Genomic DNA, 24,687 nt, shown 5'->3' with positions numbered 1-24,687 from the left:
TTGTGGCTTGCTTTTTCATTGCCAACCTCTGCCCGCCAATAAGAGATAAGAAAGGCTCCTCTCTCATGTGGGCGTGGTAAAGACAAACCATCCCCCTTTCCCCTCGCCATTGTGGCACTAATGCAGCCTCAGATACTAATAATAATCACAATGAAAAAGTGATAAGTGATGTCCCCGCCCATCTCCCTTCCCCGGCTCTGTTCAATAACGTTTTGAACAACGTATCCGGTTCCTTTCCAGTCCACCTGCCCCCTCCCCTTCCCCCTCCTTCTACCTGTCCTTCTGCCAGCTTCTGACTTTTGCCAACTTTACGGTAACGAAGTCTCACAGACTCTCATGTCGACAGAATCGAAATCAAATTCCTGTGAGCTCTTTTTTTATCGACGTTCCGCAATAACCATTTAATTTTGTGTGGAAGACCCCTCATATGTTTCCACGGCATGGGCGAATGCAGATATTATTTGAGTAGGGACAGTTTTCCTAAGTGGTGGCTGTTTCTCTCTCTGCTCTCCCTCCAAGCTTGTAAAATGAAAAGTAAAGCCACGGAGTCATCATCTTTTCCCGTACCCCTCTCTAGAGTGCATTAGAAAACATGGTGGATGTTTGTATGAATTTTGTAAATTGTGTGCGGCGTCCTTCTTGTGTTTTGGAATGTTGACCGTCCAATCTGCGTTTGAAAGTTTCGAGTAGATACTATTGAATGGTGCCATTTACTGATCTGTTCGCAAGTTCATTTCTTTCCTGCCTGGCGCAGGTTTATCTCGCCCAATTTTAAGTTGTGTACTGAAAAAGCTTAGCGCCAATGAAGAATTTTCACAAATGTTCGTCTGTTTGTGCTACTTGCAAAATACTTGAGTAAGTTTTGTGTGTTTTAATTGTACTTCTTTTAATTCAGAACTCTAATGGACTCTTGAAGTCTTACCGGACCCGTTAAAATGCTTCTTTCGAAGACTTGGTGAAGTTTTCATTACCGGTTTTGTCTTTTTTCTCTTTACTTTCTTCTTTTCGTGTTTTAGTTCTGATTTCGTTTAAATTTGTTTATGTTGTGTCACTTCCTTGCATCGATGTTTCGATGTACAAACCCCTTTATTTTTCTTATTTTCATCAATAAAACCACTGTTTGTTAGGTTATGGGAGGTCTTAGCTTGCACTTCTTGTACATGTTTCTTTTAACTTTCTGAACCGCCCCCATTTTGTAATAGTTAATTGGTGTATGGTCCCAGTACTTTCCCTTTGTGTGCATTTTACAAACTCAGCTTTTATTACTTTTATTACTTTTATTATTTTACTCAGATTTTATTTCTCTAGTTTCCTCCTGTGTCGCAGCTTGAAGTACGGTTGAGAACTTGCTGAATTTAATGGCTTTCATATATTACAGACTTTCACTTTGATAGAATTTGATGCCTTAGAAGAAGAAACATGTCAGTGTTCAATGACCAGGCATTTGAAAAGAAACTGTTAGGGCTTAAGGATTCTCAGGAGAGCATTTCCACCTTGTCAGATTGGTGTCTTCAACACAAACAGCATCACAAGAAAATAGTTGCTACATGGCTCAGTGTTCTCAAAAAAGGTAACTGAAATATGTTTACTTTTTTAGCCTGTGGTCCTGAAAATTGTCAGATATACTAATGCCTTTTCTACTTCTGCTTTCAGTGCGAGTTGAGAATCGTCTGACATTGTTTTATTTAGCAAATGATGTTATACAATATAGTAAGCGAAAGAATTATGATTTTGTGGAAAGTTGGGGTACTGCATTACAAAAAGCCACCACCATGGTTCGGTATGTATTAATCAAATTGTTCTTGAAGAATGTGTTTTTCTTTATCATCAGTTTCATCTTAATCTTTATTCACAATGTAGGCATGACAAAGTGATGATTCGTATAATGCGGATTTTCAAGATCTGGGGCGAGAGAAATGTGTACAACGAAGAATTCCTCACAGATCTGAGAGGTCTTCTTACTGCCAAAAAAGCCACTCCAGCCACTCCCCAAGCAAAGCCATCTGATACACCTACAACAGCCCCCGTTGCAACATCATCTACCGAATTCAATGTACTAATTTGTTATATTTGTGTAATTTTTGTGAAATTCATTTCCAAGTATTTTATTTCAAACTTTTTCTTGTCTCTTTAAGGCTTCCAATCTCTTTGATAGAATGCACAGATGTAAGGATCTGGAAGATGACACTGATCTCAAGTTGAAAGTTGTTAATGATTGTAAACTTGTCAACTTTAATGATTTAGAAGCTTTTAGAACAATGTTAAAAGGTACAGTTCGTTTAAATACCTTTACAAAATATTTTATTATGAATCAATTATTTGAACATTTTGCTGTTTTGCTTCAGATCGTAAACATGCAGATGGTGTAGCTGGAGAGCTTGATGATGCAATTTCTCAAGTGGAGGCTTACCGAAAAGCTCTTGAAATTGAGATCTCAGAAAGAAAAACTGTTATTGATCTTCTTCAGCAAGGTTCTAAGTTCTATGAAACTGAGAAAAATGATGCGAGAGTTGTATTTAATGTAGGTTGTCACATTATGAAACCAGAATATATCTGTTCTTACTCCTTGATTTTGATCTATCTAATGCCTTACATTTTCCAGGCTTACCGTAATTTTAGTAGTCGCGTGAAATCTCTGAAGAGGAAGTTAGATGAACTCATCCCAACTCTTTCGAGTCCAGTGCCATCCCCAGATGTCAACGCTCCTTCACCCTCTCCAGATTCTGATATTGACCTACCCAACGATGATGATCTCTCAGGTATTGTACAATGTTTAGAGGGAACTGTGGAAAGTGACTCTGATGAGGATTTGATGAGCATCATATCATATCATAGCTCGGAGGAGGAAAACCCACAATTTTCTTACTTTGAGCTGGTTGGCATGCCGGGCTTTTTACGCAGAAGACGTCTGCCTTTGCCTGATCCCACCTTTTCAGATTCTGACTTAACAGAATTAGATGACAGCTTTGAGGATTCAGAGGTGCCACTTAATTTTTGTGTAAATTCAATTCCACCTTCATTCAAGGGTTCTTCCAATGCCTCTAGAATATCTCTTAGTTCATCCACAGAAAATGTACATCTAGCACAGGAAAGAGGCAGTAGTTCTCAAAAAGTTGAGCATATTGTTATCACTGACAATGATACTGTTATTTTTAAAGAGCCAGGGAAAGTAAAAGTTTCTTCATCATACAGAGCTGATGAGCTGGCAAAAAGACACATTGGATTAGAACCCACAAAAAATAATTGCAATGCTGTGGATGGCACAACTTTTTCTCAGAAAGAGGCTTCATTTTCTGTGGATGAATTGAGAAGTCAATCTTCTGTTGATTTAGTAGACCCTGCTTCAGAGAGGGCAGCAAACTCAAATTTTGTTAATAATGGTAGTGCTCTTGAGCTAGGGAGTGATTTTCTTCCCTCTGATGAGGATTTAACTGGGCTTCTTGAATGTTTAGAAAGTGAAAGTGTTGATGGACCTACAGAAATAACAAATGTGATCAGTAATTAACTAGGTTTGGGGGGTTATTCTTGAGATAATGTAAAAGACAGGTATTTATATATTATAACAGATTCTAGCTTAAAATGTTATTTCTATCTTATGAATTGATGTGTACCTGACTGATGAGAATTCTCTACTTCTTTTAAATCAAAGTTATTTCCTTCGTTGAACTTGTAACGTGTTGCTGTCACACTCTTCTGTGCCATGTGTTGTGCATTGGGAAAACTCGGCTTAAAGGTGGGAACTTAAATAGTTAACGTGTATCTCGTCTAAGTTTTGTTAATTCAGTTTTTAATCCATGACATTAAATTATTGAAATTCAGGCCCATGTTATGTGTTTGCTTTTTTTTTCTTTTTTTTTTTTTTTTCAACCGTGTAAAATGGCTTATTTTAATTTGAAAATTTCAGTATTTGGAGAAAAGTGGCTTAGGGGAATATTTCTTGTCACCGAGCTCCAGACTCAAATTTTGTTATCTTGATATATTGTTATTTTATCTTGTTATGTTGGTTGTTTTCAGCTCACTTAAGATTTTCATAGTTTCGTTTCAAAATTACTTCTAGAAATTTAAAAAATATACATATATTTGGTGTGTTTTAATTTCAATGCGGGTCATAATCCATCTTTGAAGGTACCTGTATACTACGTAACTGAATGAATTAATAGTTATCAGCATATGAAGTAAGGTAGCCAACTGTAAAGTTCCTTGTTACATATTATGCTTAATCTTGCCATTGCTGCTCATGTTTTTGGAAATACCTTGGACTTCTTGGGTTTGTGCCATATTCCACCCTTGATCTTGCCAGTTTTCATAGCCTAAGCGTTAGTAAGCTCTCTTTAGCAATTTAAAAATTCCAAAATAATGTATTGAGTTGATTCAAGAGTGCTTTTTCTAAAGTGTTTCTTGATTTCTGGCTTCTCATTCAATTGTGAAGCAAATTGTGTATTTTATCGAAATCACTTTCGACTTCTGAGCAATAATAAATTAATCTAAGTCAATTATAAGATTGTTTTTTTCTTCAATTCCCTTAATTTTCCTTTCTCTTAGTAAAGTCACTGTACCTGATTACCTTTCGTAGATATTGATGAGTGAAGAGGAAAAGTACTGGTGAATTGAAGGGAATTGAAAGAAAAAACACACAACATAAGTTTCATAAACTGAGAAAAGGTTGCACCTTCGAGTCATGTGTCCTTCTCTTTCCACAGGAACACAGCCTCAACTTTATTTTCTTTCCTGTGGTTTTACTCTTCTTTTTAAATTCCACAGGGAAACTAATGCAGAACACCAGAAGGGTATCCCCTCCACCTAGAGCTCGTACTCAAGGTGGTGATATGGACAACATGCCTAACTGCTTCTCAAGTTTCATGGGTGGTGGTGCTCTGCCATTTGACATAAAAGTAAGCTTTTGTCATGTATTCAAGTATTCCTAGTTACCATTTTATTGTTCTGTTTTGTAGCAAACACTTTATTTTTCAGAGCAATTTCTTTGTTGATGATGGAAGTAACCGTGCCAACATTTTGGGTACATCAGAGGACGAACCAGAGGTAAATCACTAATCTGAATCACATCACCTTTTATCTGGCGTTTATTCTGTCTGTTTTTCTATCTCTAATCATATTTTTATTTCTGAATGCATTCGTAGGGTAAACCTATAGAAGTGATAGGTAGAAGAAAAGAGGAAAGATACGAAATATTTACAAATTTTTTGAATAATCTGACACAAGGGGCACCATCTAGTGCAAAACCAAACTCATCAGCAATACCTGGTTTGGGTGATCCTCTTCCAGTTCCACCACCATCAATACCCAGTGATTACCGATTACCCTCATCTTCACCCACTCCACTTCCCATACCACCTCCTCCAATGCCACCATTGTTTGACAACTTCTCACAAGAAAATTGTGAGAAGGATGACTCATGGAACACATCTTTGCCACCGAAGTTCCCAACATGGCGGGACACAGCAAGTTCCAACTGGTCTAGGGATGACCCAAACCCCCAAGATGGAGGTGAATGGATGCCAGCACTTCCTGTACCCAAGGTACCACCACCACCCCTGCCACAAAACCTTGAGACACCGGTAGGACTCCATTTAAATTTTTTAATTTGTTCTGTTTTTTTAGGGTATTTTAGACCCTTGAATTTGTTTTTGTTCAAATTTGAGGTTGTTGAATTTATAGTTTAGGTCGTTTTTCTAATCTAATGTGGTTCTGGTTGTTATAGTCTTTGAAAGTTCAGGTTTTTCTTTTTTTTTCTCTCTTCCTTCATTTCTTTCTTTCTTTCTTTTTTTCTTTCTTTCTTCTAGACAATTTAGTCACAAACTGCTTTTCCTACCCTCTAATCCCACTTAAACCAATCCATTACTGATTTTTTTTATTTCACTTGTTGTACTGAATGTCAACCATGCATATTAAAAATTATTCAATTCTCTGTTTCAGGAGTCTCCTCCCAGCTTTGAAAAAGAGTCCTTTCGGCAACCCGTTGAGTATGACGACACTGTTCACAACCGAAAATCCGATGTTGATCATCGTTCTTTTCTGAGCCATTCCTCCTCTCCCAAAGATGTAGATCATCGGATTTTAAACAATCGTTTCAAGAAAGATGTGGATCATCGTAACCTAATAAGTTTGACTGGGTCACCGCGAGAATTGCAACCACCTCCCTTGCCTCCCAATTTGTGGGGTGATGTTGATCAAGATTATCGCACACCTCCTCCATCAAAACAGCAGTCTCGTCCAGGTGATAATGTTGAAAGTGTAGACATGGAAATGAGTGATGAGGAAGAAATAGAACGTCATCAGGATAAAGGCAGATCCAGAGAACATTCTCCATCTAAAAAGTCAGTTGGTGGTTCCCAAGCACCTGAATCTCCTATTAAGGATAGAGAAGAATTGGGAAAGTCTAGAAGCCCTCATTTGCCCAATCCTTCTAAGACAACGCCTCAACGGTTCAATGTGCCTCCTCCTACTACAAGACCTCCATTTCCTCCACCTCCCCGCCCTCTATTTCCTGATGCACAATTTGCTCCATCCTTGGGTGGAGACTTTAACAAGTTCTCTATGCCTCCAATTCCTCCCCCTCCAGCACTCCCACTGTCAGGCCCACCCCCTGGATTACCTCTGAGGCTTAGACATCCTGGTATGAACTTTTTACCCCCCAATCTGACTTTACCTCCCAACCCCTTATTAGCAATTCAAAATCGATCCCCTGTACCTGCTGCTTTGGTAGCGCAGAGAACACTTGAAGCATCACCTTCGCATTCAATGCCTACTTCAACCACTCAACAAGTTACACCGTCTGGAACTCAGTCCTCTGGTCCAGAAGAATCTGACACAGAGTCAATTGGTCAGTATCTCAACATGGGCCTATCAGATGATGAAGAAATAAAGGAAATGGTTGCTAGTATGGACCCACAATTACTTCAGGAAGTTGTGGATGGAATAAATATTGGCAATGGTTCTGATAAACTCGACCTTAGTTCACTTATGCCAAACAATGGGGAAATTGAAGAAGGTGATGGTGATTGGAATGGTCAAGGTGACTTTGTTGATCCCAACAATCGGGGACGCCCATGGAAGCCTTCTCGATTAAGTGTGCCTGGTACTCCACCAGGCCTGGCCATGCCTCATCCCTCCATGTCCCCTGGAGCCCCACGCTTTCGAGGGCATGGTCTGAACTGGAGATCTCCTCCTATGCATGAGAGAGGAGGCAGGGGTAGAGGCTTCTATCGGCCCTTCCGTGGAAGGGGACCTCCAATGCCACGACAACCATATGGTGGCAACTGGTGATATTTTAGAAATATTAACAGTTTTGAAACTGTTCTTCATCTTAATTATCAGGGTCTTCAAAACGACTCATTCTGCACCACTGATAGTATTTCTTGTTTGACCAAGGACGCACTAGTGTGTTAAATACTTCCTTGTGTTCGTGTAGTGGGTGTGTGATATTCTATCTTTTCTCATAAAACTGTAAATAGAAACAATTATATGTTGCTGTTTTTTTTTTTTTTTGTTATAGTTGAAAGTGGTTAAAAGTCAGCCTTTGCTCTCAGCTGAATTGATTTTTCTAGGAATTACAATATGTAGCTCTTACTCGCCTCCCCCTTTGCTTTATTGCCTAAAGCACAGTACTAGTCTGGAGCTGAGTTTATTAAATCCTACTGTAATCAACAGTAGTAGGTAGTAGGTATAATAATTTGTTGTTGTGTTTATATGTTTGTGATTTCTGGGCGCGGGTCTGTCATGAACATGAATTTACAAAACTAGAGCCCATGGAATTCCCTAGTAATCAGTTTCTGATTTATATTATTTTGTTTTCTCTTTATGTTGAGATATTTGTGTAGTATACTGTATTTCCAGTCATCAAAAACCATGTACAGTTAAGGACAAATTAATTGTTTCCAAAAGGTATACACATATAGAGAGAGAGATAGATATATATTGTGAATAATTTATTTTTGTCATTATGAGAAATTATATTGCAGGCTGGATCATCGTATAGACTTTAGGGACTTTGGGCTCTAGCATAATAGTTGGCATCATTGTTTGAAATTGATCTCACGCATCTTTGTTAGGGTTGTGGAGCTAGATCCATTTTACTTTGGATTTCCATCTGTTAAATTAATTGTGTTGAATGTTGAGATACAACAACATGTTTAGTACAAAACCATGAAATAATGTCAAATGAAAAAATGTGAATACATATTTTTACTTCTGTGTGCTGTCTTGTCTACATGCTAGATGCCTTGTATGATATTGCATGCGTTGTAACCAGCAAAATAACTTCTTAGTGGTTTGTTATAACTTTTTCTTGTGTCCATTTTGACTCAGTGGTCATCTTTTTCTGGAGGCAATATTTTGAGATTCTTAAACTTCATTGGTGCCATTTGCTTTTTGGGTTCTCTTGAATTTTGAATTTATAGTTGTGGAATCACTTTTTTGTTTGTTTATTATTTTTATCAATCTTGCGCACTTCATCCCTTTAATTTCTACAGACTTATGTTCCAATGTTCCTTTGAATGTGGCAAATTTATGCATTCTTTTCAGATCACACGAAGGAAACATTTTTATAAATATCAAGCAAAGATATGTTATATATATATATATATTTATATGTGTCCAACTTGCTCTTATCAATGGGTAATGAAGACTGACCATAAAGTTTGTTCTAGTAAATTTAGTCCCTTCTAGATCCATCTGGCAAAGCTTAGATCAAATTATAACACCTAATCAGCTAGTATTCTGTTCTCTATATGACAAACCGGTACTTGTAAGAAAAATATGATCAATCAACCTTCATGTTTGAGCTGATCAATTTCATTTTGTTTCATGGAGTTTGCTTTGTCTAAATGTCTGAGTGTGCTCTTGGAATGTCAGTGCAATTACTGGATTTTTGTTGTTTATTCATTAGGTTAAGATCAGAATTGCGTTTCTTCACAATATTTGTATAAATTGTAGAATTGTAATAATCCTATGCAAATATTATTTTGCTCACCAGGAAAGTGAATGTCATTGTAAATGTAAGGTTGATAATCAGATATGGAATGAGACTGATTTAACCTTCCAGTTTGTTAAGTTTTTTGTCTGTTTGTTAGTGTCTCACACCAGAAGTTGCCTGTATTCAAACTGAACTGAATGAAGTGCAGCTAACAATTTTACCTTTGATCTATAGAGAATTTAATTTGTTTCAAGATCACTATGAGTACAGAAGAACTTAATTGCGTTGTTTGTTTCTGTTACCCAACTTCATCTAGCTTTAAGAAACAACCTACTTAGTTTTAGCTGTCAAACAACTTTTTTCCCCCCATCTCAACAGTTGACAGAAATAGATCTGGAGTAGTTCTAAACAAAATTAGTAATATCTAATTTTGAAATGTTTTATGAGTAACTGAAGTACATTGTTCGGAGTGCCATGGTGAAGAAAGCGTGTCACACTCTTCCTATTCTGGTAATGTTATTTGCTGGATATGAGAAAAAATATCTTTAAACTCCACAAAGTCTCAAAAATACTGGTTTTCTCTCACCTGTGGCTCTGGATCGTACCTGCTGATCATCTCTTCCAGTCCATTGGTTCTTTTCTTCAAATTTACCCGGGTCATTGGACCTTCATTTCATCTTCCATTTTCTTTTTTATATGTTTATATTTTCATCTCAATGGACTTTACTTACACTTCAACAACACTGAAATCCCATTCTCCAACAACACACACTTGAATCCCAATTTTATAGTGCTCACACAAGTACAGTTTTTCTTTTGACAAATTAAAAATGCATGTGCTAGAGAAAACTATCTCATTCAGTACACACTCACCTTGAAAATCTACCTCTACCTCTAGTTTTTCTATAGATGTTTGGTCATCTATAATTGATACAAAACACATCACAACTTCCAGAAATACCTCGGAGGGTTTTTTGAGTGAGCTATGTCTATCTGTGATAAGGGTTTCTAAATGTACCCTTTCACTTCATTTGATACGCGTTGGGTTTTCCTATTGTATTAGGAATAGTTTGCCTATGCAGTTTGAAACAATCCCATTAATTAATTTTGCTATTCTAGTCTGAGTCAATGACTTCTTTGAATTAGCTATCATACAACATTCCAACCATTTACTTTTAGATCGACCTTCAGACCCAGACCAGAAACTGGTCATCAATCAAATGAAGATCCCAATCAACATTTTAACTTCAACTTGAGAACAAAAAATAACTGTTTAATTATGCCCCTATTTTGCTGATTTTTTGTCCATCATCAAGTACAGAAACATCTGCACTTTACAATGTTTTTCAACAAATGGAAAATGTACTTTATACTTGTTCTTTTCCACTCTCTTAAACTGACCTATTTTTGCCATGATGCTCTCCAGAAAGAGACATAACACCTTCACCCTTTCTGTATTTGTTTGTTTGAACATATGCAAATGTGCCTCATGAGGCTCAATAACAACACAGAAGGGAGCCAATTATCCACACAAGCACATGGCTTTCTGTCTTCCTCTTTTATTATTTTTGGATTTTTAGTCATAAGGAACAATGGACTAATTCCAAAAGGGTATATTAGGTCTTACAAATACTTATAGCTGTCATTTCCCTCTTTTCTTGATATTTCTTTGTCATTAGCCTCATGCAAAGTCCTGACGTGAAATTTGAAGAGGACTCCTTTTAAGGCCCGTCTGGCATCCTGTCCCTCTAAACCTAACTAATAAGTACATTTCATGCTATTTTCTCTTTGTTATTTTGTTTTAGACATTTTTAAAATTTTTAGATGTGTGAGAAAAATCAAATTTAAGTCTGATTTTCAACGAGGTGTGCTCGTTGGCTCCTTTCTTGGTTTATGATTGTTTTTGATTGAGACATGACTTATGGTTTTCTCCTGAAGGTTTCATAATAAATGCAATTCACCAAAGCCATGTTAGATTGAGCTCTCAGAACTAAATAGTGTCAATAAGATTCTTACCATATACTTACACTCATATTTGTAAAATAGCCTATTAACATAGAATGTTTCTCTAGGTCCCGGTCCTGCTATCCTTGTTTAATTTTAGAGTTACCTTAAACTACAAAATGGAATAAAAGTATGAATTTGACTGAGTTTTGCACGTTTTGTACCTGTGATTTTTTAAGTGCCTTGTATGGGTATTTAGCCATGTGATAAACTAAAATGTAATAAACCCACAGTACTATTTGTCTTTTAAATGTTATCATTGCACTTGTCATTTAGTTGGGCTGATATTTATTTATTAAGTTGACTTTTGCTTCTTTTTGGGAGCTTTTCTTTGGTTTTGTGAACCATTGCCTGTTGTGACTTTTGTACTGCACGTGTTCTGTCACCTTAGGAAAACGTTTTTGTCACATTAGCGTCAGGTGGTCTCAATGACATTGCCTTGACATTTTGACATCACCAGTGATCTCATATACAAGCAAATATTCTGATTGTGTTGGTCATAAAGATACCAATGATGTAATTGTGAGAAAAGACGTTTTTCTTAGGCCTGTACTGCTCAAGTATTAATGTACCGTTCAATCAATACAATACTGTATTTTTATTTATGTGATGTTTATTTCTTATACTGACACTTCCATGTTCCATTCAAATAATTTAAAAAATTAATACTGATGTTCACAATAATATTTTTAAAAATAATAATGAAATTGTTTTAAAAACCACAAGAAAAACAACAACAAAAAAGAAACTTGATGACTACTGGGGAGATGAATGGAGGGTCATCCAATTCTCGCAGACCATAGAAAAGGCCAAATGGTTGGTGCTGTACACGATAAATTACAGTAATGCAAATTATTCAGGATTGAAAATTTCCTAGAATTAATCAACTCTTCCTTCCCCTTTCTCTCTTGTCCCACCAACCAACACTAATAAAGCTTCCAATACACTCACCGTTCGATTGCTTACATGCACTTCGGTTCATCGTTCACCATCACGCATTTTCGGACGCACCGCACATTCTGTAGAAATCAGAAAAGCCTCCTTGAGTACAACACAAGCCCCTCTGCTGGATCTGCCCCTCATGGAAGCAGGCAACGCGCGCTGCCTCAGAGTGCGCCGGGCCGCCTGGGCGAGGTTGAGGTGGACTCACCGCACAGGTGATGCTGCGGGCGCTCCTGGCCGCGGCCGCCGTGGTCGCGTCCACCGTGGTGTCCGGGACAGGCTCCGGGGCCGCCACGTCGGGGACGTTGTCCGGGGCGCACGTCTGCCCGTCGTCCGTCGCGCAGGTCACGTGCGGCGGCACCTCGCACCGGCAGCGCTGGCAGGGGCCGGGGCCGCTCTTGGGCGTGGGCACCAGGCTCTCGCCCTGCTTGAGGGTGAGCGGGCCCCACTTGCAGGTCGGCGCTTCCGGGTCCACTGCGCGGCGGGGAGAAGGCGAGAGGTCATGAGAGGCCCTAGTCGGGAGGGACCGACACTTGGTGTGTCTTGTTCCATAGTTTAGCGAGCAGACACTTCGCCGCGAAACTCACCGGGGTTCTTGCTCGTGGCGACAGCGACCACGACGTCGTCATCGGCAGCTGCGTGCGGTAGAAAGGAGATATCAGATCACATACACGCGTACGGCTGCTGTGCTGGACCAGATGCTATACTCACGGCAGCGCCATTCTATGGGGCAGCACTTGCTCTTGCCGTAGAAGACGGGCGCGCACCCCTTGGTGATGTAGTTCGTGTAGTGCAGCTCCAACCCGCACGTCACCTCCTTGCACCACGGGCCGTTCAGCGTGCCTGCACCAACGAGTTCAAACTAGCCTTAGTGGTACCTCTCACACCGTGAACGTTCCCCGCGGTGGCGAGGGAAAACGTTAGGCACCTTTCGTCCTTCCGGCTATGCCCCCACATGCAACAATTTCACGATTTCGTCATCGCGCACAGCGTAACGCCGGGACCTAGTGACGGGCTAGGCTACGCCAGTGGTAGCGGCTGCAACACACGCTGGGTAGGCCAACCCGCCAAGCAGCTGTGTGAAGCTGGCGGCCAACCCTGAGTATACCGTGCGGCCGCGGCCAAACGTTCACTGTGGCGGCATGCACCTTAACTGCCCTGTCGCGCACATTGACTTGCTTACCGTCGAAACCCTTCTGGCAGATGCACGTCTTGCACGGGGCTTCCTCCTCCGGGTAGAACTTCTCGCCCTCGAGGTACGTCTTCCCCTTCCACTCGCATTTGGTGGTCTCAGCGGTCGTATTCTGAGGGCCTGTTTGACAGATGGGCAAACAAAGAAATCACACGCTTTCTTTTGGCGATGGTATACGCAAAAAAAACTTCAAACGTCGTTGACGTTCGTACAGAGGATGCCGTCGGAGCAGCATTTCTCGGTCGAGTAGGTAGCCACACAGCCCTCCGGGATGAGGGAAGGGTTGAAAAGGGTTGGGCACTCTACGTGCGCGCAGGTGAGCATCGCCCTAGAACAGAGAATAGATAACCGTCAGCTATAAGACCCCCTGCTGCAGCGACGGCGTGGAGAGGAGAGAGGGAGAGGGAAAGGGGCGAGAGGAGGGCAAGGACGGTCACACTCATCGCTCTGTATGCAGCGACAACTTGTTTACTCCGCAAAAACAAAGAAAAAACACTCACAAAAAATAAGAAGACGGAAGAAAACAAATACTCACACAGCGCCGGCCTCCTTGGTCTGCCTGCAGAAGCAGCCCGCCAGACAGGCGGAGGGGTCAAGCGCACTGATGTCCGGCCGCACGTCCAACGCCTTGCCCTTGAAGTAGCAGACGGACTTGTCTCGCGTCGCCATGTGGCCTGCGGACGGGGATAGGGGCTCGGTCAAAACCTAATTCCTAATTGTCGAGACAGTTTAGGTGTCCAAAGCGCGGCTTACCGCAGTCGTAGCTGGTGGGACAGCACTCCCCGGGCTTGGTGACGGGCTTGCAGTCCAGCTCGCTGTAGTAGTGGTGCAGGCGGCGCAGGCCGGAGTCGTCGCCGCTGCACGCGCTCTGGTCGCACGCACCTGCGGGCCAGCTCGCGGTCACTCCCTGACCAGACCAAGTCCCACCCCTGCCCCTGGTCTGATGAGTAGGCAGTCTGGGCTACAATAATCCGCCCGAGAGTAGGCAAAATCATATGGCTTGCTTCCCCCTGGTTCGAGGCTGCCAGAGACTGTCCCTCACCCTTCCGCCTGCCGCGAGTCCACATTTTGCTTATTGCAGTGGTTGGAGTGGAATTTGGGGAGGAGGGGGTGGGGGCAAATAAGACAGTCCCAAAATGATACACCACGTTGTCGTATTCGCGAAACCACGAGGGTGGAGGTGGAACTCGAAGGGATGGATTACTCGCTCATGGCCGACCCTCGACCCTTACTCCTTACTCTGCTGGTCCGTTGGACCGGGGCACCCTTGTGCGGGGCTGAGGCCGGGTCGGGGCCGGCGACCGGGAGGACGAGGACCTTGTCCCTCCGGAACACGTCGCGTACCCCCACGAGACCCCGAGCCGCGTCAGTAAATAAGGAAAATAAAACAACTCGGAGTCCCCTCGGCGCGTCCAGCTCTTCGCCGCGAAGTCTTTGAGACGCGACTTGGACCAGCTCCAGGGAGGCACTGTTAATAAAAAGAGCCGAATAACAAATATGCATGCCAGCACCAGCTCGCAACAAACATTATAATTCCAACGACCTTTTCTTCCCTTTTTCTCGCTCTCTGGTACGCGCTTTTCACGCATCGTGTACCTTTGAAAGGCGCTAGGAGAAGCCCAGCAGAGAGAAAAGCTGGCAAAGCCTGAGTTACACAAGGAGGACCCCTCTCCCCTCTCCCCCTCTGCCCCCTCCTCCGAACGTTACCCTCCCTGTCTGGTCATTCTCTCGCTCTCCATAGCTTTTGTCTGACCGAGTCTGACCAAACGACGTCCGACCGGAACACGTTTAACAACAAGCGTTCGGTCACGGCCACATGCGTGACAATGGGACCCCGGCGAACGCGGTGACGCAATGAGGAGCGGGGAAGTCCCGGCGCTCTTAACGCTCTTAATCACTTGTTAGGATTTGAGGCGGCGCTAAGCGCTCGGCGGAGGAACACTGCACGATGAACAGGCTCTGTTCAGGTGCGCCTCTTCATGTCATGAAGTGTTGGTTGCCTACTTTCAGGGGTTTTGAAGGACTAATTGCCTAGCTACCCCAGAGGGCGATTTGGGCCGACCGGGGAAAGGGGGGGGGGGCGAAGGGGCGATCGCCTCGCACACATGCACACACACACACCTACCTGGGTGCTGCAGACAGCACCCTCACAGGAAAAACTAACGCCACGATGCACTCTCATGAGAAAGCGTTTCGAGGTGGGTGGCAGAATGCGTCGGTGATGCGTGATGCTGCATATGCGGCTCTTATGTAAAGGGATGGGGCCATTTACAGGCGTTGCCTTAGGGATCGTCCAGAAAGTACGTTCGTCATTCTCCGTTCGGAACCTGCCGAGATCAGCCTCTAGCTGGCTCTCATAGCGCCTGGTAGGTAGGCAACAGCTTGCCTGCAGTGCTTGCGTGTACTGCGGGGTGGCCCACCCCGAGTCTCGCAGGCGCCCAGCTCCCACAACTTACCGATAGTATAGAATCAGAGGGAAAAAACGGACGCATTTTCTGGACGATGCCCAAGGTAGGGCATCCGCTTTTTGACGAGAGTGCGTCAAGAAACGTGCGACACACCTGTCACATTAGCTTTTTCATGTGCTGCACATTGTCGCAGGCTTGTCCCCCACGACCACGGCTGCGCTGTGGCCTGGATGTGCGTCGAACCCAGCCACCGGTAGGCAACCGCCCCCGCTACATAGTCTGCGCCGCGGTACAGTCCGTAACTGTAAAACCGCGGGGTGCGTCAAGTGTGGTGCTCCTGGTACACACACTGCAGGCGGGATGACATCGGGAGGAGGGGGAGATGTGACCTCGCTGTTCACCTTGTTGTGGCTGGCTGACCCCGCCCGGCCCACGCCCGAGCCCCGCCACCCCGCACCGCACCGCGACCTGTCCAGCGAGCCGTGTGACACTCCGGTGCGATTCGCACGGGCAGTGCCAGAAGAACCTGTTTCCATGTTCGGTAGTTGGAATTATTTTGAACAGATTCTACTTTGTGTTTGAAGCCGGACTCCGGACATGGAATGACGACGATGGGTAGCTCACCATCTCACTACACACAGAAAAATCGTTTCTTGTTTCAACCAAACTTTTCATTGTTACAAGTGCACGCTCACACAAGATCAAATTTACTCTTGAAACAAGCAGATATTTTTTTTTGAATAAGAGAAAAATCTTATTTCAAAGACAAAATTGCCTTGTTTCAATGGTGAATTAATTCTTTTGTCAGCTTGCACTTGAATCAAGAAACTATTTTTCTGGGTGCATGTTGTTACTGCGAACGATTCTGACGTTCGTACTGTTACTATGCTTACATTTGTCCACTCATTGTCAGTAACAAAATAGCGGCTTTGATTTAAATTTTTCGGATTTTGGTTCACTCTGGAGTACCTGCATATACATTTTACTTGTCCGGATGCAATATCTTTACTTTGGAGCAAAGCATGCAACTAGAGTTGGGTGATCGTACTGGATTAACTCTATTAATTTACGCTTTTTGTTTTGCGTTTTGGGAAAATAGAGAACTGACTCCTCCCAATCCCCATCCCCGTCGACCCCACACTCCGTCAGTGGCACTAACAAAACAGACGTCTGTATTCTCACCGGTGCTGGCGGCCTGGGCACCCGCCACCGCCGCTAAGAGGACGAAGAGGCCGCAAACCATCTTGTGAACTGTCCTGAACCTCGGGTCCTCTGCTGCAGACTGAATGTGGTCTCCTGCCAACTAACCCGCTGGGGCCGGGCGGCGCAGGGCCACCGGTACAGGCACGCCCCGCCCCCTCTACCTTGTATCCCTACTCCCCCCTCCCCCCACCAAACGCTTCCTCCCTCCACCCAATAAATATTGTCATATGTATGATGTATATGTCAGAACGTGGCAAGTCTACAAAAAAGGAATCACGGGGCGAATATGAATAATGACGTTTTATTATCATCTTCGAAAAAAAAAGATAAGATGGACATTAATTTGGAGGCAAACGATAATTCGATGATGTATTCCGTAATTCTGCGAGGGAGCTGAGAGAAGAGGCGACGGTCAGAACTGGAAAAGAGACGGAGAAAATCATGATATTACTAACTTTATTTAGTAAGGCGGCCAGATTCAGTTTTTTAGTTGAACCAGGTGGCTGATTCGACCCGCCTACTTTCCATAGTTGGACTGTACCGCGTTGGACACGCGCGGGTTGCCTACTCGTTTGGAGCGCCATGGCCAGGGCTGGCCATACAGTCTAACAACGCTTGTGCGGGCGCAATGAACCATTATCTAGCAAAGGTTTTCAGTGTGGCAGTGCGGCATTGCAATCTACGACGAACCAAGGCGCATCACAGCAAATTACTGTGATATTCATCATTGGCTCACAGTGAAAAATTCCGTAGGCTGCAGTGTTCCAGGGTTCACTGTAGCTTACGTGGCCAGATTCGCCGCGCAAGCTTTTCTTAGCGCTCTGTTCGTCGTCTGGCTCCTTACCTTGGTGAGGGCGGCTAGTCTATGGAAGGCACTCGGGTTTGCCGTTCACCATTCGGCAGCCTTTCACGCACGCCTTGTCCTGCAACAGAGAGGGTGAGCCGGGTCAGCAAGAGAGGCACAGAGCCTTTGCTGTGCTGCAGCAGGGACACTCGGGTACTCACGGCGCAGCTGAGCTTGGGCTTGGTGTCGGCGGGGCTGCGAACGATCCTGGCGTGGGTTTCTTCGACTTCGTCGACGCCCTTCACCATCTCTGCCTTCACCATACCGGCCTTCATCGGCTCAGCTGCAAGGAAAGGCAATAATACGGATTTGTAGACAGATTCAATTCACTAAAGGGAGGCAGCTCAGCTACAACTCAGTTGTGAACTGCGGAAGTCGATCAGTTTATGGCTGAGTTCCGGGGAGGCTCGTATATTTCTCGCGGGACGTAGGCGTTTGAGTAGTCCTGGTTCACTGTAAATGTGAGGGTCGACCCCCCCCCCCTCCCCGGGCCCAAGAGAGTGACGTTTGCGAAAACGACTCCGTGTCGGTAACGTAAATGGTGGTAAATCTTAAACCACTCAGAATTGAGCGATGTTCGAAAATCATCACTCAAATGAAGCGACGATAAAACAGGCATCGTTCTCAGATGACTGACGAAATTGGATTCATAACTTGGCTGCCCTGATAGCGACAAGTGTCGGCGATGAGCGCAGTTAGTACTTACCCTCGGTGAAGGCCAGGGCGCAGACCATGACGACGGCGAGGGCGATCAGAACCTTGAGGGACATGTTGAGGGTGGGTTTTGGTGTCTCTGGGCGACGAGTAGCGAAGTGGCTGGACGGGCAAGCTTTGGCTGTATGTCTGTTGGTCCTAGGGCCCGGGCATATATGTGGTCCGTGTCCCCCCTCCCCTCATCTCCCCGCCAATCCCTTATCAATCGCCGCCTTGGCCGCCTCCTCTTTTGCTTTCATCCCGTTGTTGTGTTGTGTCGGAAGGAGAGCAGCGGAACAGATCGCACGAGCCGATAGGTCGGGCCGGGTCACACGCGCAGGGCGCAGGGACGAAAAAAATAAAATAAATAAATAATGTCATCCGATCTGCTACATATGCTGTCCGTCGCGGCCAAAGCGGCGACGTCTTTTCTTCCTGCTGACTTGTGTTGTGTTCGCATACGGACTGCCCCCCCTCCCCAAAGACCCTGTTACTTGAACTTAAAATATTATTGTTGATGACACAAGTAAACATTCCCCCTCACAAAAATCGCAAGAACACAAAATTATTTGCAAGAATTTTGCAGTGCGCATGCAAGTGTGCTGGAGGGTTTGCCTATCGTCTCTGAACATGGTACCTTAGGGATCGTCGACAAGGTAAGTCTGTTTTTTCTCATATTCATTCGGCAAATTACAGGGGCTCGGCGCCTGCGAGACTCGGGGTAGGCCAGCCCGCAGTGCACGCACGCACTGCAGGCGAGGCGTTACCTACCCATCAGGCGCTATAAGAGCTTGCATGGGCTGAACTTGTCAGTCTCGTTGCGGGACTTATGTTCTGGAAGAGGGAGCGAGCGAGCTTCAGTCTAACTACATTCCTAGGCGAATAGTAGCTGAGGCTTGGAGGACCTTGCCTCTCGACCCGCCCCTAAAGGACAGGTAAATATTTACCTCCTCTTCAGCGATAGAGGCATTTCGATACACTGACATAATGTGGCGATGCCATTTCATCTCTTTCATTGTTGCACTGTCGCTTCTCTCCTATTTTTGGCTGCCCCTCTATTATTTCCGAAATTGTCTATCTCTTTCGACTCCCGAATGTCCGAGTCGTCCCAATGGTTAAAGTACAAACTGCTCGAAGTCTATCGCTCGAGCAGCCCCCCCCCCTCGCACTTTTTCCTCTATCTGCAGAGGGAAGTACTATCTTCCCTCCCCCGCCAAAATCTCGGTTTTCTGGTCCATCCGCATTGCGGGTCCAAGGATTGTAGATTGTGCCCAATATCTAGGTCCGCTTTGAACAGGCCAACAGGCTGCGCTATCGCGATACAAATAAAAAACAACCAAACGAACGCATCGCCGCCGCCGGGCCATTCGGGATGATTCAAGCTGATCTGTTTATCGGAGAAAATGTAATGGGAAGAAAGAGACGGCAAAGAGACCCCGAGAGATATGCGACAAAAGCGCGAAACACAAGTCGGCTGACGCAAGGACGCTGCTACAGCTTCCTCGCTTCCACTTCCTTGTCACCCAGTCGGAGACGTCCTGTCAGCTAAGGGCCCGTCAGGGCATTAAGTTACTGTGCAGAAGTGTGCTAGGGCTGATTAGAACCCCCTCTTGACCTCTCCCACCTGCCGGCCACCCAGACCCGGTGCGCTATAGCGGCTCCGGACAGCGTGTGGGGGGAGGGGGGAGGGCCCTGGCGGGACGGAGTCGGGTACGTTAAGCATCTCGACATGCTCGACATGGAGCGCCTGCGGGGTGGTGGGCAGGCAACCCACCGGGCACAGCGAAAGGTTGGTTGCCTACACGGGAGGGGGGCTCCTGCGTCTCCCCGCTTTCCAGGGAGGGCTGTTGAAGGCATTCTGACTGTTATGCCTTGCCGGAGGCATCAAGACGCTTCAAATGTATGTGAACTTTTAATGCATTGATGAAGACTGTTGATGCCCTTTAAAAGTGATACGGGCATGTCCGTCATTTGTTGTGCCATGCAGCCGCATGCCGCATGCAGCTATCGGACTCCGTGAGGCACCCAGGCACCTTCCCTTTCTCAGAAGGTTTCCGTGGCAACAATGAGCCATGTGACAAGGCGGGACAACACCGACGACAGGCCATAATGGCCAAAATTTTTAATAATAAAATAAAATAAAATGAAACTAACAAGAACTGACAGGAAATTTTTACATGTAATTTTAGCATTTTAAGTTATCACACCAAGATCAAGAATGGCGACTGAAGAGGAGCTTCTTGGGAAGTTGGGAGGGCTTATCAAAGAGCTGGATTATTGGTATTGAGAAAATTCCCCATCAATAGAAATAGTGTTATACCAGGGCTGCTGAGCCATCACAAATAATTCTTTCTTCCAGTTGTGGCTCTAATACAAAGCAGACCTGTTCGGACCATGCTGGTAGGAAACATAAACAGTGGAGAGATATACCACCACCTAAGCATAGAAAGGTAACATAGCTGACATAAATTTCTGACAAGAAAAAATATTCAGAAATAAATTTTAATGAACCAAACGTTTTAGGTACCTTTTGAGATAGATTGGCAAACCTATCCCATGGTCACAGGTCTACCAGTAAAAGAGACCCGTTTCAAAGCGAATATGCGAGAAGTGGCCACTGAAGTCCCAAGGATCAATGTAGACTATGAGCCTCGTACATGGTTACCCAAGCCTGTGGTAAACAATTGACTCAATTTTGCATTCCCTAGATTTACTTGTATTCAGTCCTATCACTTGAGTTACATTCATTGCTCTCAGGATTTAGGTGGCAACGGTACTCCCTGGGACTTGCGACGATACCGCAGCAGGGAGCTGGTGGCAAGCCAAATTTACTTTGGATGTGCATGTCCAAAAAGGAATGGTCTGCAGGTATAGCAAACAATCATTGCAAACTTTAGCTTGCTATAACACTATTAATGTTTCAAAGAAGACCATAACAATACAAATCCACACACACAGGATGAGTGTCGACGGCTAGACTGTCGAGGAAAAGACTGTTGCCTGTCACAGCCAGTGACCAAGTGCAGACCCAGTGGAGGGCCAGGTGTCTGTGAACTTCCTAGTAGAAGAGCACACAAAAACAACTGTTGGTGAGAATATGTGCTAGTGTACTGTGCAAAACAACCTCTTTGAAGTATCCCCAGCTTAAGATATAAGTTATAATCATTGTTAGGTGTGATACGTGCCGCCCTGGATGCTGTCTCACTGGCCGTATGACTCCACGAGCAGCACAATCAAGCACAGACTGTGCAGAGTGCATCTGCCTTCAGTCAGTGCAGTGTGGATCAAACTGTGCACATTACTGTGACAAACACATGCTTGGAGTAGCAGCCAAGCCTTGCCCACCAATAATCTATTAAATTTAGGTTAAAGCTAAATTAACAAGATTAACAATCACCAAAACATATATTTTCTGTTCATTACAATTACAAGTTTAAACTTTCATTTAAAAGGAGCAATATATTTATAATTCTCACAAAGGCAGAGAAAAGGAAGTCAATAATTGATCCAATATCTATCACAAGCGCAATATCTACACCAAGTTGTTCAAAACTTCTTCATCTAAATCATCATGAATAAAGTTATTCTCATTTTAAAATAAACCCTGAAATTTTTAGAAAATTTCTCCAGTACAAAGGCACAAATGCAATGGAATGTCTCAAGCTCAGAGCAGGTAAGCCAATCACAGATGTGCAATACCTAAGATTAAAAGGGTACATGCACAGCACCAACGTAAAGCTATAGGCACAGAGGTACAGACAAAACATACCAGAATTATTCCATTTAATAAAATGTTAATTTCATACAACCCGTAATATAGGTAACATCATTGCACTATGCCAACATGCATAGTACAGTATTGTATTCTGGTGGATTATTTAGTTTCTAATACTTTGTACCTGCAAAGATTGAATCAATAATCGTACTCAAGGATTGAAAACTGGAGTACAACAGAATTATGCAAGTACAAGTGGCACTTGTGCAACATAACTTTTTAAAAACTAGACCATCACAGGACCAATAATTCAGAATGAAATCTACAGAACCCCCATCACAAAACTTGTTGGACTGGGTTTAAACGTTTAAGTTTTGCTCCTCTGTTTCCTACAAAAAGGAAAAAAACAAAAAAACAAAAAAACAAAAAAAAACAAAAAAAAAAAAAAAAAAAAAAAAAAAAAAAAAAAAAAAAAAAAAAAAACACTATTGGGCTGCATGAGATAATATTCACAATAGACTATGAATACTTTAAATGCCCAAAAATTATCTTTCAATACTCCAGATATGAACTCATTTTCTCTACTCTAAAACTTAAACATAGATACACAGTAATGGTATTTTAAACACTTTTTCACTTAAGTAGAAATATAGTTAAAGAAACAAAAATACAGGACAATAAATATAGGAGCCTCTTGCTATCAATTAGCTGGTCAAGGAACTGGGTTGAGAAAAGTATGTATTCGACATACTCATCTATTTCATAAAACTACGTAAAGGCTCAGTGGTACAGGTTTTCTATATTGAACAAAATTAGGGTTAACAATAAATTTCTATAACAGGCAACGCCTTGAATCAGTCTTCAAATTAAAATTTAAGTCTACCTCTTGAATTAGTAAATGAGTATTGTCTCAATGATTAGAATAATGACACACATCACAGATCAAATCTGAAATAGATAATAATAACTGATACAGTAGTGGCTAGCAGATAAAGTCAAGCAGGCAATACCCCTAAATATGCTTAAGGACATGAGAAGAAGTGGAAATAGTAGAAGTTGGGAGACAGCTAAAAAAAGACCTGCTCAATTTGGAATATGAGTAATTGAGAAGAGAGTTAAGTATGATGTGAGGGATATGTTACATAATGAGAAAGAGAGCTTGGGAAAGCACTATTACAGCTCTTCACATGATCCTCAGCTACAATTCTATTAAATTAGGAGACTCATCTATGACACATCCACTAGATTGTGTGTGTGTAGGTAGCTTTATCACTGAAGGCGCCTGAGTCTGGGCAAGTGGCGAAACAGGATGATGAAATTGAGATCTTGAAGCTCTGGGTGGAAGTGGAGGTGATTTGTTGGCCTGTGAACTACTTGCACTTCTTGATAATGCATTGGTACGAGGGGGAGGGACAATTGATCGCAAGACGGCACTGGTACTGCTGGCACTTCGCGCTAATGGTGTTGGAGTAGGAGCAGTGTGTATAGATATGGCTGCAGTTGATGCCACAAGAATGTGACTTTGAAAACTTGGCTCTCGCATTCCAATTTGATCTGCCTCATCAGGTTCTTGAAAATTACGAACAACGCCTTGATTATGAGGATACAAAAGTAGAGGATCCTACACAGCAACAACAAAATTTTAAAAATTCATCAGTCAGCTAGATGACAAGAAGTTGAAAGAAATTCATTCAAATAACAAATAACAAATACCTTTCCAGTCCTGAAGCAAATTTTTGACTGTAGTAGTATCATCTGCTGTCTCCAATACTCATATCTGGAAAGAAAAGCACATTAAATAATCAATACAACAAGCAAAAACTCAGGTTGTTCAACAGATTTTAACTCACGAAGATTGCTTCAATGCATTAATCCACTGCTGAACATGGTCTTCAGATCTTCCAGCAAAGATTAATTTTTTGTCAGGTTCATCTCTAAACGATAATGAGAATGCAAAGGGAACACCAGAATTTCCTTCAGGTTGAACGGAACAATTTTCTAAAATGAGTAATCCAGTAGGCTACAAGATAAAGAGTACAGTGATTAGGTCCATTCATGAAGAAGCAAAGTCTGCTTCGCAAGAGAATACAAATATTACTGTACCTGTTTTCCATCCACTTTGCCAATCTCATTGATTCTGAAGTAAAATAGTAAATTTCCTTTCAATTTAAACCATCGCTCTTTAAAAGCTGACCAAAATAGAATACAATAAGAATAAAACATGTAAAGAAAATGAAAGAAAACAGCAAAAGTACTGGATTGTGACATACCTGGTTGACTATAGTTCCCAATACATATCTTACGAAAGTTCAAACGACCCTCCAAATCAATGGTACCGTTTGCCAAAATCTCAGAAGCTTCCCTTTCATTGAACCTCATTTTACAAATAGTGTTTTATAAACAATATGTTAAGCCTACGTAAATTTTGGAGGTTAAGCATTTACATAACACTTTAGTAAGTTACTACAAACACTACGGACAACGACAATAATGTTTGTATGATTGGGCACAATCGACAGGTTTTAAATCTATGTTTTCTTCAATCAAATTACTGCACAGCATTAGCAAGCACAAGTAAACAGCAAACTCAAATCTCTGCTTTTGCTAGGGGCCACAAACTCATCAAAACAATTACTTCACATCGTCTGCGTTTATTTTGGGAATCAAGGTTGTGCCAACACGATATGCTAAAGACCATGAACTGCTCAAGTTGGCTTCTCAAATAAAAGCCAACTCTGCAGTCTTCAAATGGTT

The 24,687-nt window shown here is 43.0% G+C and overlaps 4 protein-coding genes across 6 annotated transcripts; 2 read left to right on the top strand and 2 right to left on the bottom strand.

Moving 5' to 3' along the window:
• Nucleotides 1-478: 478 nt before the first annotated feature.
• Nucleotides 479-9,215, top strand: LOC113204997 (YLP motif-containing protein 1). Of its 3 annotated transcripts, none has more exons than XM_026420408.2 (11): nucleotides 479-855; nucleotides 1,379-1,570; nucleotides 1,654-1,780; nucleotides 1,861-2,053; nucleotides 2,136-2,268; nucleotides 2,346-2,521; nucleotides 2,603-2,759; nucleotides 4,762-4,892; nucleotides 4,972-5,040; nucleotides 5,139-5,537; nucleotides 5,935-9,215. In XM_026420408.2, the coding sequence occupies exons 2-11, from the start codon at nucleotides 1,420-1,422 to the stop codon at nucleotides 7,282-7,284; spliced, it is 2,886 nt and encodes a 961-aa protein (XP_026276193.1). In that variant the 5' UTR covers nucleotides 479-855; nucleotides 1,379-1,419; the 3' UTR covers nucleotides 7,285-9,215. The 3 variants fall into 3 exon arrangements, with proteins under 3 accessions (XP_026276193.1, XP_026276192.1, XP_026276194.1); XM_026420407.2 differs by having other exon boundaries at nucleotides 481-855; nucleotides 5,139-5,576; XM_026420409.2 differs by lacking the exon at nucleotides 5,139-5,537 and having other exon boundaries at nucleotides 482-855.
• Nucleotides 9,216-11,531: 2,316 nt separating this feature from the next.
• On the bottom strand, nucleotides 11,532-16,804 carry LOC113204998 (kielin/chordin-like protein). Its single transcript, XM_026420410.2, has 10 exons — nucleotides 16,661-16,804; nucleotides 13,824-13,952; nucleotides 13,606-13,744; nucleotides 13,283-13,398; nucleotides 13,062-13,190; nucleotides 12,590-12,721; nucleotides 12,466-12,513; nucleotides 12,087-12,352; nucleotides 11,888-11,955; nucleotides 11,532-11,759 (listed from the first exon to the last, which is right to left on the bottom strand). Exons 1-9 carry the CDS (start codon nucleotides 16,719-16,721, stop codon nucleotides 11,899-11,901), a joined length of 1,077 nt encoding a protein of 358 aa, XP_026276195.1. The 5' UTR covers nucleotides 16,722-16,804; the 3' UTR covers nucleotides 11,532-11,759; nucleotides 11,888-11,898.
• A 2,650-nt stretch (nucleotides 16,805-19,454) lies between these two features.
• Nucleotides 19,455-21,583, top strand: LOC113205045 (uncharacterized). The gene is made up of 7 exons (XM_026420487.2): nucleotides 19,455-20,118; nucleotides 20,206-20,498; nucleotides 20,578-20,668; nucleotides 20,742-20,894; nucleotides 20,976-21,086; nucleotides 21,177-21,307; nucleotides 21,391-21,583. The coding sequence occupies exons 2-7, from the start codon at nucleotides 20,437-20,439 to the stop codon at nucleotides 21,575-21,577; spliced, it is 735 nt and encodes a 244-aa protein (XP_026276272.1). The 5' UTR covers nucleotides 19,455-20,118; nucleotides 20,206-20,436; the 3' UTR covers nucleotides 21,578-21,583.
• A 21-nt stretch (nucleotides 21,584-21,604) lies between these two features.
• On the bottom strand, nucleotides 21,605-24,595 carry LOC113205044 (sesquipedalian-1). The gene is made up of 5 exons (XM_026420486.2): nucleotides 24,204-24,595; nucleotides 24,037-24,122; nucleotides 23,784-23,953; nucleotides 23,647-23,710; nucleotides 21,605-23,554 (listed from the first exon to the last, which is right to left on the bottom strand). Exons 1-5 carry the CDS (start codon nucleotides 24,310-24,312, stop codon nucleotides 23,132-23,134), a joined length of 852 nt encoding a protein of 283 aa, XP_026276271.1. The 5' UTR covers nucleotides 24,313-24,595; the 3' UTR covers nucleotides 21,605-23,131.
• Nucleotides 24,596-24,687: the final 92 nt, after the last annotated feature.

The sequence above is a fragment of the Frankliniella occidentalis genome, unplaced genomic scaffold (genome assembly GCF_000697945.3).
Source record: "Frankliniella occidentalis isolate FOCC.00 unplaced genomic scaffold, Focc_3.1 Scaffold23, whole genome shotgun sequence".
In the NCBI taxonomy this organism is placed as follows: Eukaryota; Metazoa; Arthropoda; class Insecta; order Thysanoptera; family Thripidae; genus Frankliniella; species Frankliniella occidentalis.
The sequence above is the reverse complement of the archived record's forward strand: the minus strand, read 5'-3'. Positions and strand labels throughout refer to the sequence as shown.